The sequence below is a fragment of the Oenanthe melanoleuca genome, chromosome 7, assembly GCF_029582105.1.
Source record: "Oenanthe melanoleuca isolate GR-GAL-2019-014 chromosome 7, OMel1.0, whole genome shotgun sequence".
Lineage (NCBI taxonomy): Eukaryota > Metazoa > Chordata > Aves > Passeriformes > Muscicapidae > Oenanthe > Oenanthe melanoleuca.
Window position 1 is genome coordinate 7,282,473 of NC_079341.1, and position 17,761 is coordinate 7,300,233.

At 39.1% G+C, this 17,761-nt stretch overlaps 1 protein-coding gene and 1 long non-coding RNA gene across 2 annotated transcripts in view; one reads left to right on the forward strand and one right to left on the reverse strand.

The window, feature by feature from the left end:
* Positions 1-5,620: 5,620 nt before the first annotated feature.
* Positions 5,621-17,761, forward strand: part of COL3A1 (collagen type III alpha 1 chain) — a 48,925-nt gene continuing 36,784 nt past the window's right edge. The window contains exon 1 of the mRNA XM_056496173.1: positions 5,621-5,832. Coding sequence (XP_056352148.1) covers positions 5,754-5,832 — 79 coding nt within the window. The 5' untranslated portion in view covers positions 5,621-5,753. The remainder of the gene's footprint in view (positions 5,833-17,761) is intronic.
* Positions 9,895-11,446, reverse strand: LOC130255467 (uncharacterized). Its single transcript, XR_008840936.1, has 2 exons — positions 11,084-11,446; positions 9,895-10,175 (listed from the first exon to the last, which is right to left on the reverse strand). It is a non-coding gene; the product is annotated as an uncharacterized LOC130255467 (long non-coding RNA).

Sequence of the window (17,761 nt, forward strand, 5' to 3'; positions counted from 1 at the left end):
GCCCATATAGGTCTTAACCATAAAATCAGTTCAGATCAGTAGCATAGCTACATACCTATTTATGTTTCATCAATAGCTTCTTTATATGCCATTATACTTGATGTTGTTGGTATAGACTTTGAGACTTTTGAATACCATGTGGTGATGTTCTTGGGGCAAGATTAATCTTGAAAGGAAAGGTGTTTTAAAAGCTGCCTTTGAAAAGCAGAACAGATCAACCCATATACCTAAATTAGAGTTCTAAGTTGTTGCTCCATGCATGACATGAATTCGTAAGTGGCAGCACTTGCCAACAGCAGAGGTATAGAGGGCTCTATGACAAGATACTGGAGTTAGCAGCAGAGAAAAGAATATGACGAGGTCACAGATCAGAAAAAATCCATAAAATACACACCAAGAGAATCTTTGCAGTCAGCTCTCCAGACTGTCCACCCACCCGTGTCAGCAGCAGCAGGGCTGGCCCCACTGTGGTACACTTCCCCTCTTTCCAGAAAAGCAGCTGGATGCTGTTTCTCCTTTCTAGGAAATCAGTGAGCACTTTGGGACACGTGGAACACTTACAGTCCAGAAGAGAACGTCATACCTGCCTCATACCATCAAAACTGGGCTGACCCTATTTCTGAAGATGGCTATTTATTTTCTTCTTTCAAACTGGGATTTCATTTGTAGTGGAAGACTCTTGTATTGCAATCTGACATTCTTGCACAACTCCAGTGGCTTTCATTTAGAAAAGGTTGGGTTTTTTCCAAAATTTTAATTTTTTTGCCTTGGTAATTTCTTTTGCTTCCCAGCCCATTAATATTGAACAGATCAAGAGTTAAAACATTTAATCCTGTGTTCTTCTGTTTTCTGTTTTTACTAATGGATGAGTCATAGTACGGATGGCCTTTTGTTATTCTTTAGTAAATTCGAACAAGAATATTTATTCCCTCATTAGAAAAACAATAAATCAGCAAACAGAAAAATGTGAAACAATGATTTTTAAAATATTTTGGCCATATCTTACAGTTATTGTTCTTTTTTTATTTATTTAAAAGTGATGACCCAAAAAAAAAATGCTCCTAAAGTCTGCTGGATTGCTATTGCTGAAGCCTAAAACCTGGAACATTTTGGTGGTAAGGTCCCATAGGAACCAACAGCTGAAGTTCCATAAATCTAGGCACTTCTGGGACCCACATGTGCTGTCTGTAGCAATGGTGATTTGAGCAGAGCCAGCATGAGGGAGTGATTTTGTGATGTACCTCCACTTTCTACACTAGCCCTGAGGTAGAAAGGACATCCTGCTATTTATGATAATTCCCTCTTGGACTGTTCTTCTAATGATTTTACCAAATTTTTTGTTACTTAGAGATATGTCAAGATACTGTTTCTTTTGTCATTGTATAAAATTAAGCGTACACACAAATTCAGGACCGAGTTTATTCTTAAATTTATAAACATTTTCTGCCATCTTATGTTATTTTGATGTCCAACAACCACAAGCTGCAGAGCACAAAAGCCTTTACGAGACATTCTCCTGACAGAAAATCTTGTAGCTGTTTCATTAAGTACTTACTTAGGTGCGTAGGACTGTGCTATTTCTTTAAGAAGTGAAAATCTAGAGCTTTTTTTCAGCTGTCCAGTGGAAATCTGGATTAGAGACAAGAAGAAAGGATTCCTTTCAAAATAATTTTGACACCTCGGTGCAAAGGAGGAGCGTCCTCACAAAGGCGTGGAGCCAAGGATCTGAATTAACGGATTCCGTCCCTGGCGATGGGAGAAGGTGCGTGTTCAGTGCAGAGAAACCCCGCCCTGGCCATAGATGTCAAATTCCCCAGCATTCAGTACACCCAGAGGTCATTAAACTGGTTTGGCTTCTGTCCCTCCTGCTGGGAAGAGAAAATGCTGTGGGTGCTGTCTCTGCTTCGCCCGTATGCAGTCATAATGTTGGCTCTGCCTTAAGAGCCTTCACAGCTGTGCTGTAACACAGTTAGTTCCCAACATGACTCAGATGAAGGATTTTATTTAATCTGCACAGGACTTTGGAAAAAAAAAGAGAATTTTAGTTTGTGGAAACCTTGAGAATGTGCAAAGCTGAAAAAAGAGCACATGTGAACAAGAGGCTGGGTCTCAAAACCTGATTTCCCATAGTCTTAGGATAAAATTTCAGTGAAAATGGAAAGATGGGAGAAGAATGTTACCATTTCATTGCTTTGGCTGCCTTCATTCTTGTAATTGTCCATTAGGGCATCAGTCATAGTTTGCAATGCTTCTAGCTCACAAACAGTTTTGGTTCAGAAGTATATGGTTGTGTTTTGGGGTTTTCTTTGTTTAGTGGCTCTAGATTCAGTTTTTCTTGTAGGTTCTTTCCCCCACTGTGGTTTCTGACACAACTTGCTCTATTCACAATACTTTATTCCTGTGAAACTGAACACTCATTTTAAAATTTGGAGATTCTTTACTGTCATTAAAATCTACACAGAACAACAAAAAAACCAACTATCTTGTTGCTGGCATAGGAGTAACTGCAAAATCTGAAGATTCTTAGTTCAAATTAAGCCCTCAGAAACAAGGAATAGTTATGAACTGATTCTACAGGCCAGAGCTTTGGGAACTTTTAAAGTGGCACTTATATAATTTACTTACTTAAGGACTGACCTTTTGGCGGGGTAGACCAGCGGTCACCTGATAAATATGTAAAAGCAAGTCTCTCATTTGTCTTTCTTAGGCAGAATGTCACTAACCACAATACTCAAACAGGCACAAGGAATCCCAGATTGATGAATATTCCAGCATCTGACGGAGAGGTAGTCAACAGTTTTGATCTACACATCTTTTATGGTATCTCCCACACAGCACAAATACATTCAATCACTTTTACAAACAAGGTTTCAGATTCCTCCATCAAAGGTGCACCAATTTTGATATGAGTACCTCTTCCACTTTAGTCCAGATGCCATGACATTGCATCCCTAGGAAAATGAGTATTAAACAAGAGTTACCTGCTGAATAATCCAAAATTGCCTGAAAGACTCAAGAACTGTTTTTTAGGGTGGCTGTTTCTGTGCAGAGGATATGAAAAGGAAGACTTTGAACATAAAGTGTGCAGAGGATGTTCAAGGAATGTTGCTGTGCCACAGCCTCCTCAGGCCACGTAAGTAAAATGGTGAATTCCACTCAAAAGGAGTTAACTTGCGACAATAAGTTTCAATTGGCAGAGAGTTTTACACTAGAGTTATGAAATCAATTCTACAACAACTATGATGTGAAAGTAGCACTGATGAGGAATTTTAGCAGCTGAGCATTGCTATGTGTTGTTCCTTAAACCACAGAAAATACACTGCAGAACCCAAAGAAGGGTTATTGTTTTTATGGGATGTAACCATTAAGAGATATGGTTTATACTTCTATACCCCAGGATCCATTTCTGTACAAGTTCAAGCACATGTATTGATACTCCCATGCCTATGGCAAATAGTAAGTGTTATGGATAAAATTGTATTCATAATCTATCTGTAGAATAGCAATATATCTAAAGTGGACAATCCAGAAGAGTTAGAATTTAAATTTTACTCAGACAAGTGTTGCAGTGTAAAAACTGAAAGCAAGAATTAGTAAAAATAAGGGAGTTCAAGGGTGTTCTTTTTTCAAAAGGTTAGATTTTAGAAATTTAGATAAATGTTTTTCATGGTCAAGCAGGCTAAAAAAAATTGCAGAACTCAATGTGAAAGTATCTTTAAGTCAAAGACATTGAATGAATTTATTTTTCCTCAATGATGAACACTTAGCAAGTAACAGTCATTAGGCTTCATGAAAATTAAACAAGTACTGTGACAAACACATAGATAGTGTTACAGTAAATTGACCTGCATGTGATCTTGATAACAGTTTATTCAGTTTAATTCTCTTTCTGAAGCTGAGAATGGTTTTTATCCAGGGGTTGATCTGTTTGTATATTTCTATAAAAGAGAGATAAACAAATCCAGGTTCTAGGATTTATTTCTTGTTCTGAGCATATTTCCAGAAGAGGAGAAAACCTTATAGGCCCTTGCATAAAAATTGGAAGCCTGTTATCTTATGTTCTAGGATGGCTCAACAAGAGCTGGTTATCTGTTTGTTGATTGTAGCTACTTGGACGCTATAAACCAAATAAACTAATTGTTAAGTCATATGATCCTGGATATGAAAACCCAAACCTACAGGAAATAGTTCTGCCAATGCAACAGATACAGCATGGAATATTGGGAGATTCAGGGTAAAATAGTGGTGTGTAATTCCTTTGGAATGTATCAAGGCATTCATACCTTATAAATATTTAAGAGGCAGAAGAGATGCTCAGGATATGTAAAAGTGACATCAAATTATTTAAGAACTCTTCATACTTTCTTCAAGCTACTCCACCTCAGGTGACCCCAGCAGAAGAGGGTGTTTCAGTGCAAATTTATTTCAGACAAATAGGTTTTGAAATGAGATCCAATACCTACTAGATTAAACTTCAGTCTGTTCTTATTTTGTGATACACAGAGATATGGGCCCCTTTTTGGGATGGCAGTTCACGGCACTCACAAATTATTGAAAGGAGGGATGGTTCCCTGGGTCACTGTAATCTCAGCAACACTTGAGAACAAATGAATGAGCACTTCTGCAGGACGTGACCTGGATCAGATTGATTGACTGAGAGCAGCAATTGGTTTGATCATTGTTTTAGCAGCTTTCTGTCTGCACTCCCTCTGGGGTCTCTTAAGGCTACATTCCCAGCAAAACTAGATTCATAACAAAACCTACTCAAACTATCTGATTTGGAAAACAAATTTGTGTGTTCTGGTATTCTTCTCAGTAAAATTTTGTGTAGAATAAAGAAATAACTAGGTTTAAAAGGCATTAGTAATCTCAAGATTTCTATTCTTTTTTTTTGTCCTCTCTACCTTCTTGTTTGAGGAGCAAACAGACAAGAAAAATGTTTTGCATTCCTTTCAAATGTTGTAATGACAGCATCAAACTAAATTACTTGAAAAGATTTAGTTTGAGAGATTGATGCTTGTGATTTGAAATCTTGTCCTATTCATATTTTTTTTTAAATGTTTGCTTTCTCCCCATGTAACACAAAATCACATTGTGAGGTGGAAATGGTGAAAAAAGCACTGGAACAGAAGTGTTATTTTCAGCCCTTCCTTTCATTAAGTCAGATTGCTCATCAGCAGAAATACCCAGGTTTGCTCCTCCACTTCTGGGATTCTTTCAGTCTGTGCAGCTACATTGCTACTTACCTTTTATATTTGTTAGGGAGCACTAAGAATTAAAAACCGTCTTTGGGTTTTACTCATTGACTCCTAATTAACAGGAAAAAATGCTTTGCCCCGGGAGCTTTGGCACGAGGCTTTTTTTCACATGCATATATGTCACACAGAGTGCACACTAACTGTTCATATACAGTGTCAGCATGCATTTCGTACACACACAAAAGTTCCAGATGTGCTGTGTATCTTGTTTAGTTGACTTTAGTCTTCTGTAAAGCCAAGAGAAATATTAATCATTCATTTACTGTTAGGGGATGGGTCTTCTTCTCATGTTTCAGTAAAGGGGGTGGAAAAGAAAAGTAAGCCAATTTTTTTCCTATTTAAGGCCAAAGCTGGGGAATGCTTGTGGCTGAGTTCTGTACATGGCCCGGTGCTGGAAGGGCAGGGAGCAACCGATGTTGCTATTTTGAATAGATTTTTTTCTTCCCCCCCCCATTTTTATTTTTGCACAGAGAGTCTCATGTCTAATATTTAGACATGATGAGCTCTGTGCAAAAAGTAACTTTGCTCATTCTTGCCGTGTTTCAACCCTCAATTGTTTTGGCACAACAAGTCGGTGAGTAATTCAAGCTTCTTATGATTTCATGTTTTTATTTTATTTTTATTTTTACCAATACTTTTAGTAGCTTGTAAGAAATGTGTATGCACGAATCTCACCAGAACACTTTTCCTTCACTAATTCAGCAATCAGATATTTAATGGTGAAGCTGAAAGCTGCAGGATTTGGAATATCATCCCAAAGGTTTCTCTTTGCTTTGCTTTCTTTAAAGTTACAAGAACTTTACATTGCTGTCTGTCCTGGCTGCAATTGTTCTTGTTCTTGCTTGTTTTCCTGCTACAGACACTGGAGGGATTCTAAGCTATTTCTTTTAACTCTTGGAATAACATTTTAACTGTTAGCTCTGTGCTGCCTGGAAGCTCTTTGTCAGAAGGAATAAGTCTTTGCTTCCAGCTATTTTATTTGGAGTTCTCCTTTGTACTTGTTTGTCTTACACTGGCAGCTTGGGGGTTTCTTTCAACAGTTTGTGTGCAGAAAAAAAAAAGGCTTAAAATTCAGTTTTGTTGAAGGAGTTTTTAAGAGTGATATATGAAAATATGTCAGCTTGCAGAATTTTTTTTTTTGCATAGAACAGGAGGGTAAATTAATTCCCTCAGCTGCAATAGTTTGAATCAGGCATCTGCAGGCTGTTTCAGCCCCTCACGAGACTGATCAGCAGTTGATGGTATGTGGAAGTCCATGTGAGTGTGTGTGTGCATGTTTACAGAGAGCAAGAACGCCAAAAACCAAGTGAACATGGAATAGAGAGGGGAGAGAAGTACTTTGTATACAAGAATTCAACCTAGAGTGAAGATAAGTGTGGTATGAGTATTTAAGTTAAACAGATGGCATTCCACAAGTACAGCTGACCTTTTTTGGATGTGCTCAGTTCCTGCTTGCCAGATATTGTAAACCAGACCTTCCTTAAGATAAAACACTTTTCTCTCCAGTAAATATGAACAATCAGCAATTTATTCATTCCTACAGAGAGGCAAGGAATAACCTTACAATTAACATGATAAGCAGCAGCCAAAGAAATTGTGGTGCTTTAAAGGAAAGCCAAATGCCTTTAAAATCACACCCTACACTACTCTGTATGACACCCACCATGAAAACGATTACTTGAGCCAGTTCATGGCAAAGCCATCTGTCTCACCATACCTGGACAGGGACCTCTGCCGAGGGATAAGTGTGAATCCACCAGGAGCAGCCTGCTGGCACTGGAGCACTTGGAGCTCAGGAGGATCTGTGCATGGGCAAATCAGGCAGCAGCCTCTGCAGCACCAGCCTCCCTCACCTAGCACAGACACAGGCTAAGCCTAAATGCCGATTAAAAAAAACAACAACCAATGCATATATTCTGTAGAGCATAAACAGAATTTACTGTGAACTGACCCTTTTCTGTTCTGCTTTGCTATACACAAACTCTCTCTCCAATATTCTTCAGTTAGATTAAAAAGATTATGAAATGCAGTGATTATAACATTTGAGCAAATGTGTGCTGTGAGTTTTCTCTGCTTACAGCAGCAGACAGTATATACATTGTTTATATTTAAAATGCAGTAAGTGTTTCTTTATATACCTGTGTCTATCTGCAGAGGGATAAGCACTGAAAGACCATCCAATATAAAGAGGAGGAACATACATTTTATTTCTCTCCATAAACAAACCCCTCCTGAGTGTCAAGTCTCCTTCCCTCACTCTAGTCATATCCCTGGACATTTCTGAGGTGCAACATATATTTGACTCAATAAATGGTAAATTTTGGGTAGAAGAACAATACACAAATGAAGTGTGAATGAGTATTCTCATTTCTCTGCCACATTCCTGTTTCATGGTGTTGTAACATTTCCTTACTGGGCTAACTTCCATACTATTTACAGGGATGAGGTTACACAGAGAGACTGATAAATCACTAGTTATCCCTCAAAAAATTGGATTCTCTCCTCACTTTAGAATGTTTCTTTCCACACATTTGAATATGCTTTTCTCATAGAAAATAATAATTGAAGGGGTTGATTATTCGTATCACTAATTCATGTGCAGGGCAGGGAATGGACTGGGAAACCAGATTTTCCACAACTGAAAAGAAAATTTCCAGACATGCTGAAATACTCTCTCTTGTCAAGAAAAATGTTTATATGGTTAGTATCAAATGTAAGTCAATATAAAATTTTCCTCGGGAATGCCTGCCAGGAGACAAGACTTGGCAAGATATTAAGGAAACCGCTCAGTATACACTGAGTTTAGGGTAGTCAGATGTACCCCTGGGCTATGTGTTTCTTTGTCTTACTGTAATAGCTTGGAATGGAGATTTGAGTACAGCCTCAGGCTAAACCTCTTCTAGAGCTTGGGATCTGCATACTGTGCAACAATTATTATTCTGTGAATTCCACAGCCAAAAGCTGTATGTCCTTGTAACCCACCAGGATGTTTTTAGCCTGGAGATGACATCACCTTGACACAATCCAGGTTTTCTGATGTGTGTCAGGGCTTTCAAGCCCTGCCCATGTTCCAGATAAGATGCCCCCTGATGGCTGACAGGACAGGAGGCCAGCACTTCTGACACCACAGATGATTCAGAATCCAGCAATGCATATTCAGTTCTACCCTTTGAAGGCACCTTCACATCCTGCATATTAAATTACTCAAAAGTGTGGGATATTAGAATGTTTCTTGAGGAAGGAAATCCATTTTCTACCCAGTGAGCACAACTTGTGAAACCATTTCCTAAGCCTTGCAGCCTGAATTCATCCATTTTTCTTGAGTATGTAGAGGCAATCCTGACAGCTACTTCCAGAAGACAGAATAAATTTTAGCTAGGCAGGCTGGACATATTTTACAGTTTCCACTGCCGACAAAGGAAGCACATCCACAGCACCCTCACATCAGTGCCAAAAGGGAGGTCAGATGGATTTGGGCCTGTGTCAGCTGCATCTCTGATACTTAAAGGACACCTCAGTCAGCCAGAGCAGGACACTTCCAGGTACAGCCCAGTCCTTGAGGAACTTCGCTGAGGTCATTAGGAAAATTCTCCTGCTCTGAAAGCAGTGTGACAGCAATGCCAGAAACCCTTCAGTATTATTCCAAGTAGTTTTTTGCTCTAAGGTAATTTAGTGTTTTCCTTGTAATGCAAGTATTATCTTGGATGTTTGGTCAGGAAACTCATTTCTGAGGTAATGGCTGAATGCTAAAATCTGTCTGACAAGACTTATTGACCTTTCATATTACTTTCAGCTGCAAATTGCAGTTTTAAGATTATATATAACCATTACATATAGGCTTCAAGAGGCAGAATGCAAATGACTTTTCCTGTTGAGCACCCTCTTCTGATCCCTGAAAAATAATGATATTTTAGGAAAACTTGCAAACAGCTGATTTGGCCATTTTACTTTTTCTTTTTCTTTTTTTTTTTTTTTTTTTTTTTTTTTTTTTTTTTTTTTTAATTTTTATTTTATTTACTGGGCAGGATTAGATAGCATTTGAAGAGGATGGGTACTGTACAGATGTCATTTATTTGTGAGACTGCCAGACTGTCATGTTTAGCAGTTAGCTGAATGGAACACTGCACACATGTGCTTTTTGTTGATAAATTTCCAGTTTAACTGTTAATGCTAACAACAGAACTATCTCTGCTCAAAGGTTTTGGTAACTCAGAGAGGTTTCCCTTCAGAGTTTTGACAGTAAAACCAGATGATGCATGTCTGTGTGCCAAGAGATAATTAACCATTGTAAGTCACCTGGACTAATGAAAGTAATGAAATATCTGGGGTCTACTCCTCTCCTTCCATTTTTCCTAGCTATTTTTTACCAAGCACATGGCAGACAAGGTTATGCTTAGGAAAATTGAAACATTCCTTTCTGGTCTGGAAAAATCATGCCAAATGAAAGCCTGGGGAATCCACCCCCTCTAAACATTATATATATGTTCTTGGAAATATGACAAATTTCATAAACACATTTTATATCACACACCCCTGGAACACATTAGCCTTAGGAAAATGAGACTATTATATAACCCTTTCATTATTTTCCAGATTTGTTTTTGACTTGAGACCAAATCACCAAATCTACACAGACTGATTTTTCTGAAAGAGGAGGTGGAGTTGGAAATATCCACTGCTTTATTACAGGGGGAAGAGGCAGAGGTAGAAGGGTGTTGTTGCTGGCACAAACTGTTGATGCCTCAGTCAGAGTCATTAGGTTTGCTCTCCTCTTAGCGCTGCAGATTACAAGCAGATCCTATTTCCTCTTCCAGCTTCTGCCAAAGTGTTGAGGTTTGAAATAAGCAGCCAGGTGTCACTTGCAAACTCTGCTGATGCCAGCCTTACACAACAGCTGGGGAAGAGTTGTAATTAATGCTGCTCAAAAAAGGAGAAAGAAATTACCATCACTTTTTTGTTCCACAGGCTGGCTGAGAAACCAGATGGATACTATTCCATTAGTTGTTGCCCCAGCTATGTTCACACCTTGTTTTAATCAGAAATCTGCAGAAAATGGCAGAAATGCCCCCAAAATTGGGACCACATGCTGAGGGTCGGTAACAGAAACAATGCAGAGCAGTATTTAGCATTTGGGGTTAAAAGCAATCTCTTCAGAGTTGAAAGGTTCAGCCTACCAGGAAGGGCAAACAAAAACAAAGTGCACTTTCCCAGGCTGGAGGGCACCTGGAGCACTGTATTGCTCTTGATGTTTCTGTGGTAGTTCCCAGTCTGCTGAAGAGCACAGGCCACAGCTGCTGTAAGAGTTGCAACATTTAATTTGTTGGTTTGGAGTAATGACTTGTCAAAATTAGATATTAGTGCAATGGTCAAACCATTAATACTCCAGATTATGCTGTTCTTTAGTCATGCTTGTTTAAGAAACTGGGCAAAAGATCTCAGTTAAGAAAAGCAAAATTGTTGGCAATGGCAAAGATATGTTGTTAACAAATAGGGAGTTTTATGGTCTTAAAGTAACTTGATTAGAGTCCTACAACATGGCAGTTTGATATGATGGAGCACAGTTCAATTTATTACTGGCAGCACCCAAAAAATAAAGCAGGCTTGAGAAAGGTATAATAAAATCTGTTCAGATTCAACATTGCTACTATTAGTTCATTCTCCATGTTGTATCCTGGTAAATTGTAGATTACATGACTAACCTGGTTTAGAGTTCAGTATCTACTGCCAATTGTCTATAATTTTGAGACATACCTATTTTGGTTTTTGACAGATGATAAATAACCTTCAACCCTACATGAAACAAAAATTTTAGTGTCATCATTTACCTGCTGCAATACTTTACCAGCCTGTCCCTCCTTCTACATATCCATGGTAATACACCTTGCACAGAAGGAGAACTGGGCACAGATGTGACTCCTGCTCCGGGAGGGGTAAAAGTGTTATTTTACCTCTGTAGCTTCAGGCCAGGCTGTTGAGAGCAGCATGGCTGGGTGCAGGGAATGCTGCAGCCCCTGGCCCTCAGTGTGCTGCCTGTCTGCAGCCCAGGGAATGCCATGGATTCCTCCTGGAGGGCTGGCACTGTGGGGCTGTGCTTGCCACAGCAGTGGTGGCCCCATGGCAGAGGTGCTGTCTGGTGGCTCACTGCTGGCAGCTTCCCACAGCCTTGGTGACTGCTGCAGGACAGCTGCTTCTCCAGGGATTTTTTTTCTTCCATTGAATCTTTTGATGTACAGGGCTCATGAAGCTTTCCTTTCTGTCCTCTCTGTGGCTTCCCTGACAAGAGACGTTTTGTCACTGGAAAAATCTGTAAGGAATTCCCTGAGAATTTCCTGATTTTTTTCCATTCCATACAGTCAGACATTGTTTCAGGAAAATAAGATTTGCATATTTATATGTAGTGATCATGCTGTTAATATGTCTCACGTGGCTTTGAAACTGTATTAAAAAACAAAAATTCAAATATTAACCCTTGCATTGCTTCTGACGTGGTTAATCAAGAGAGACCCTCCATAGGCAGTAAAAAATTATGAATTAGAGGAATCAGAAAGTCTCTTCTATAAGTACAAGAGAGAGAGGGGGAGGTTTGCCTATCTTAAATGCTGGGAAAGTGCAAAGAGGAATGAAATCCACCATTGGCTGTAGAGTAGCTCATCTTGCATGCAGAGGTATAGTGCATCATATTTTTTGTTTATATTTTCAAACAATCATTACTTTTTCTCATCTTCTCTTTCATAGGAAGGGTTCTTTGAATTTTGATTTGAGGAAACTTAACCTACTTTCAACCACTGTTTGTCTTTATTTATTTTCACTTCAGAGCCAATCTTGTCTCTGAGTTTGAAAAGTGGAAGCCTCTGCCTGTTTCATGTCAACATGACAATGGAAAACATGATATAACCCCCTCCAACAACAACCATTTGTTGGCTTTAGTTTGGATAAACTTCAGCTCTGGGACTTCTGGCTTTGTTTAGTTTAGCAGAGGAGATTCCTTTCAGATTAGCTCAGAGGCTACTTCCATTTTCCCCCATTTATGTCAAACCCTTCATTTAAACATGAACTATCAGAAAGAGAATGAAAATGGTACCTCCTTAACAATGTCTGCACATTTTTGTCCTGCTTTGATTCAAATAAATACTCTGTGGAGTGATGTCTGCCAGGAAGGAGAAGGCATGCACAGGACTTTGAACAGGAAGAATGTGAGGGTAATGGAAATATATATATTTCAAGGCCAAATGTGGGCTTTTGTTTTGAAAGCCTAGGCCTTCTCCTACAGCTAAAGGGGCACCCAAATGACTGTCAAGAAATGAGGGACGTGAATTGTAGATTTAAGACTTTAGCAGAGTTTGGCCTTCAACAAAATGCAAAGCTCTCCACAGCCACTGGAGATACATCCCTTTCTGCTGCTGAATTTCTCTTTCAAGTGGCTGTGCATCCCACCCTGGAGGGTGGGACAGGCACCTCTGCTCTCCCATCAGGTGAAACCTTTCCTCCTGAGTGCAAACATTTTGTGGGCTACTAGGGCAGCATCAGGCACCCCTTTATTCCCAACTCCAGCTCTGCAAAGGGCAGCAGAATCACAGGAACATCGTGGGCACGTTTTGCAGCAGTAGATATGAAAGGATGATCTGTGTCTGGAAAATACTTCCCACAGCAATTCAGCCCTGGCAGTTCTTGGAAAACTCCTGGACATAATCAGTTCCCACTGAAGCTCCCTGCAGTTCACACCCAGTGACCAGTCGGTGCATTAGAACATCTTTTCTTCTCTCTTCTTTCCCTTTGCGCTGCTTCTTCTCTTTTCCTTCTTTCTACTTGCTTTTAGGAAAATAAACAAGAACAAAATTGCATCTTTTTTTTTTTTTCTTTTTTTTTTCAAACAGAATAGACAGAAACAATTGCTCATCCGAACAGAGTTAATGGGAAATATGGGAAGCATCGCTCATTGTTCCTTTGATGTTCACTGCAATAGCCATGCTGAGCATCAAAGGAGAATAAACTACATCCCCCATGCTTTCCTTCAGCTACAAGCAGCAAAAATAGGATTTGTATTTTCTTGGAAAACACTTTTATGTTCATGAGAGCCCCTTTAAAAAAAAAAAGAACTTACATCTTCTCTGGTTTTGTCTTTAAATCTACTGTATGTTTTTTGCTTGTTTCCCTACAGAGCAGTAGTCATTCCGTGCCAGCTGTTTAAGAGAAGAATGTCCTAGTGAAAGCAAACAATGGGCTGTGTAGTGGGAATTGCAAATCTTTGGAAAGAGTAATTGAAATCTGCTCAGACATTGTGAAGATTCTTTGCACAATATTCTAAGGCTGTTGGTGGCTTGGCTGTTGGCAGGGTGGTCCTCTTTGTAGCTCCCTCTTTTTTGTATGAACAGAATAGCATCAATATGGAGGAAGAAAGAAGAGAGGTTTTCAAGTCCAACTGATTATTTCAGAGCAGCTGAAGAGAGAAAGATTGCTGTAAATGTCTTTCAGTGAAGAATCAAAAAAAAGTGAATTGTACAAAGCCTTTTCATTTATCAGGTGTTCTCTGGCTCTGGCTCTTCCACCCATACCTTTTAAGGGCTGCAGCAGATAAACTGTGCTGGATCGGGTTGTGTCTGCTGCAGATGTTCCAGCCCTCCTGGGCTATGTGGTGCTGTTTATTCTCTCCCTGTGCCAGCTGGGTTTGTTGCTGCACAGAGCAGGGAGAGCTAAATGTGTGCCAGGACTCAAGCAGCCACTTCAGTAGCAAGGCTGCTGACCTCTGATATTAATAAAAAGTCAGCTCTCTGCTTGCAGGCTCTTCCCTGCACCAAAAGTGTGAATTTTCACCTCACAAGGGACCTAATTAGGAAGATCCATAGGTCTTTGTGCTTGAAAAATGGCCAGGCATAGAACTTGATATTTAAAAGTGTCTCCAAAATTAAGTTGTCTTTGGTACCCTGAGAAAACCTTCACAATACTTACTTTAGTAGGCCTAGGAGGTTGACAATAAGAGTGTTGTATCCAGTGTACAAATAGCCATTTAATATCCTCTATGAGGCAGATTAAGAAGAATTTCAAATACTGCCATCCATATCCAACAAACTGTCCAAAATGGATGTGGGGTGAGTTAGTACAAACTTGAATTAGGAATGAATGAATGCAAACTGTTTTGCAGATGAAACTAGGTTAATGATGCCCTATGCATTCAGAACCCCACCACAACCTTCTGAATTACAAATACCCTTAATTTATTGGCAGCCAAAGATATGATTCTTTTCTTTAGACAGTATGCCAGAGCACTTAATCCTTCACTGGAATATGAAATACAAGAACCAAATCCTTCATTTACTTCCAACTTCTGAAATGACAGGGAAACCAATAAAATCGTGCAGGGACTTAGGCCAGCTTAGAATTTGCCCCCCTGCTGCTTTACTCATCTCAGATGTAAGTTCATTATGGCTGTGGAGATATATTGGTGTGACTTTGTCCAAGGTATCTGAAAGTATAAACGATATTACCACATGTATTATACTGCCATTGTAATATTTCCCATCTGCTTCAGCCTCAGGAGAGAAGCATTGAATCAAGCTGATCTCTTCCAAGGCAAACCACAGAAACAGAATTGCATAAATCTGTTAGCCCTCTCACAGAGCTAAGGGGAAAGAGAGGATCATGTCCCATTTGAAATTTTAATTCCCTGCCAAAAATTGTTTTAATTACAAATTTAGACATTGCAAAACAAAAGTCATAAATTTTTCCCCATGCAGTGTTTAGGTTTTATCATGCCAGAAGCTTAAAGCATCATTAATTAAGTAGTGTTTTAAATGAGGTTCTACGTGGATCAAGCTTTAACAATCAATTTCCATTTGTTCCCTTTCTCTTATCAGATCAAAAGCTGAACTTCTCTTTCATGATGTTTTGAATCTGTCAGTCTGGGAAACCTGTGCACAATGACTTTTCCAGTTTATTTTTAATTCTTCCCAGGACAGACCTACTGCAAGAAATGTCTCAAAGAACCCTCCAATGTTATAAACTCTTCCTGGTCCTAGCTAGAATCAGGAATGCAGAAGTATGTCTTTGAGTTACACCTTGGGGGTGATTTTTTTTTTTTTTTTTTTATGTTTGGCAAAATCTTGTGCTGTATTTTCATAAATTTTTCCTCTTAATTAATCCTAGTAATGTTGAGCTTGAACTATTGCTTTTCTTTCGAAATATGTTAGGCCAGATTTTTATGGAATACAATTGGAAGGTTCCAAGTGTTCAAAACTAACATTACCTTGACACTTGGATTCTGATTAGAAGTCTTCATTGACTGCCCAAGGAATAAGCAGGATGCAATAGCTTATAAATCCATTAAATCTTCAGAAATCATACTAGAGCTTGAATTTATGTCCATTTTTGCTTAGTTGAAGACACAAGTCTTTATGCAAGAATTTGGTATCATTCACTCTAAAGATAAGAATCACATTAAAATCATATTACTGAAGTACTAAAATTTATGCCAGCACTACAACTAAATAGCCATAAATGAAGTTCTTTGCAGCCTGTTGCTTATTCTTAGCATAACACCACATGGCACAAAAATTATTGTAACGTGAGAACAGAGGGGATGGAAAAATCTCATAGGCATTTTACTAGTAATTTAAGAGTAGCTGAAATATGATGCAATTGTCCCCCTAAAAGGCAATGAGTGGACTAAATTATGATGAAATGTCTTCTTACTTTGTGTCCTGCTCTAATGCTAATTAGAGCATTAGCAAAAGATTTGATCTGTCAGGCACTGAGGAGCTTCAGTTACCACCAGAATGCCTTGAAGCTAACATTTTTTAGGTCTGATTCAAAGCCTAGTAAAATCAAGGGAGGTTCTGATCAGGCAGTGATTACCCTTAATCAGGGAGGAATTATCTGAATTCTGCAGCTTATGGCAAAAAGAGATTGATCTCTACTAAAAAGACACAAGCATAAATATAATTGAGTCACTGAGTCAGACTGTTGAGAGGGGACACTGGAGAGGAAATCCCAGAGTAACATCTCAATACAGATGGTCATTCAGGAATGTCTTCCTCCCATGAAAAAAGTAATTGGGCCCATAATGTTGTCAAGGAATAGTTAAGAACAAAAGGGGTATAGCTGTCTTCTGAATCCAGCAGCAGTTTTTCCTCAAAATTACTATTATGAGTTCAGGAGCAGACAACATTTCTCTGGGCAGCCCCAAGAAAGAAGGAAGGTGATAGATATAGAGCAATCTGCTCTATCCTGCTCCTTGTATGACTCAGCTTGAAATGACAGTTCTGCAAAAAACAGCCTTCCTCAACCAAAACAGCAAAGAAACCTCCTTGCACTTTGTTTGCTTATTACAAGTTTTGAAACAAGGGAGTTCTTTTGCCACAGTTTCTCACGCCAGACACCAGCTGAAGCAGCGAGGCTGTTGTGTAACATCTCTGATGGGATATCTCTGCTCACTATTTCCTTGCAGCACTGCTGTGGCAGGGTGACCTTTGGAAGTTGTATGAAGATCATTCCAGAGTGTCAGCATGCATGCTCAAATACAGCAATTTGTGAAACACAAATGTTAAGATGGAACAGTGTGACAGAATCAGTTGCTTCAGACGACACTACCTTTTGAGAAGAGCAACAGCTCCCTGAAGATAAAGCAGAGTTTTTCAACCAAGATAAAATTAGAGTTTTTAAATCACACTTTGAAAGATTAGAAAAAAAGCCAATAATTTGCAGGGGAAATAGAGGCATTTTGTGTTTTACTTGGTAACAAATATGCTTAGGATACATTCTAATCCTGATATTTCTAAAACTTTAAAGTCTGCAGAAAGATTGTGGCATTTGTAGCATATAAAGACATATGAAAGGAACAAGGAGTGAGCTGTTTAAAATGCAAGCACTTGTTTGTACCAGTGCAGGCCTGCTTTTTTCTTATTTATTTTGTAATCTGACATACAGACTGGGTGGGTCTTGAAGCAAGGGTAGTTTGGCTATGTGACACAAGGATCCTTTACCTGAGGATCCAGACTCTTCTGTATATTGTATATATATAGTGGAACAGCACATGACTCCATCCTGCAACACTCCTGACAGACAAGTACAGTATTATGCTTAACCAGCATTCTTTTAAGTAGCTTTCTCTTTCTTACTCTGTATCTGAGAAAAGGGGGAAACTGGGACTGGCGCAGCAGCAGAACTGTTTGAACGCCAGCTTCCTTGGCAGACAAGCATCCCTAGAAGTAAGAAAGCTTCGGTTTCATTCTGAAAGAACAGGATGTAGCTGTCCCTTTTGGTGTGAAACTTGGGAAATCTGTGAACTATTCATTCACACTCCTTTTCCCTTCCACCTGATAGCAGTTCTTCTTTCTACAGCTCAAAGACCATGAAAGGATTTTTAAGGCTGACCCACTCTGTTTTTTCAGTCTGCATTTAAGTGTTTAATAAATGGAGGCCTCATTACCTCCAATCACAAGTGGTGAAGCCTTACAAAATCAATACCATTAAACCTGAAAATATCCTAATAGTTATGGATACCTAAACTG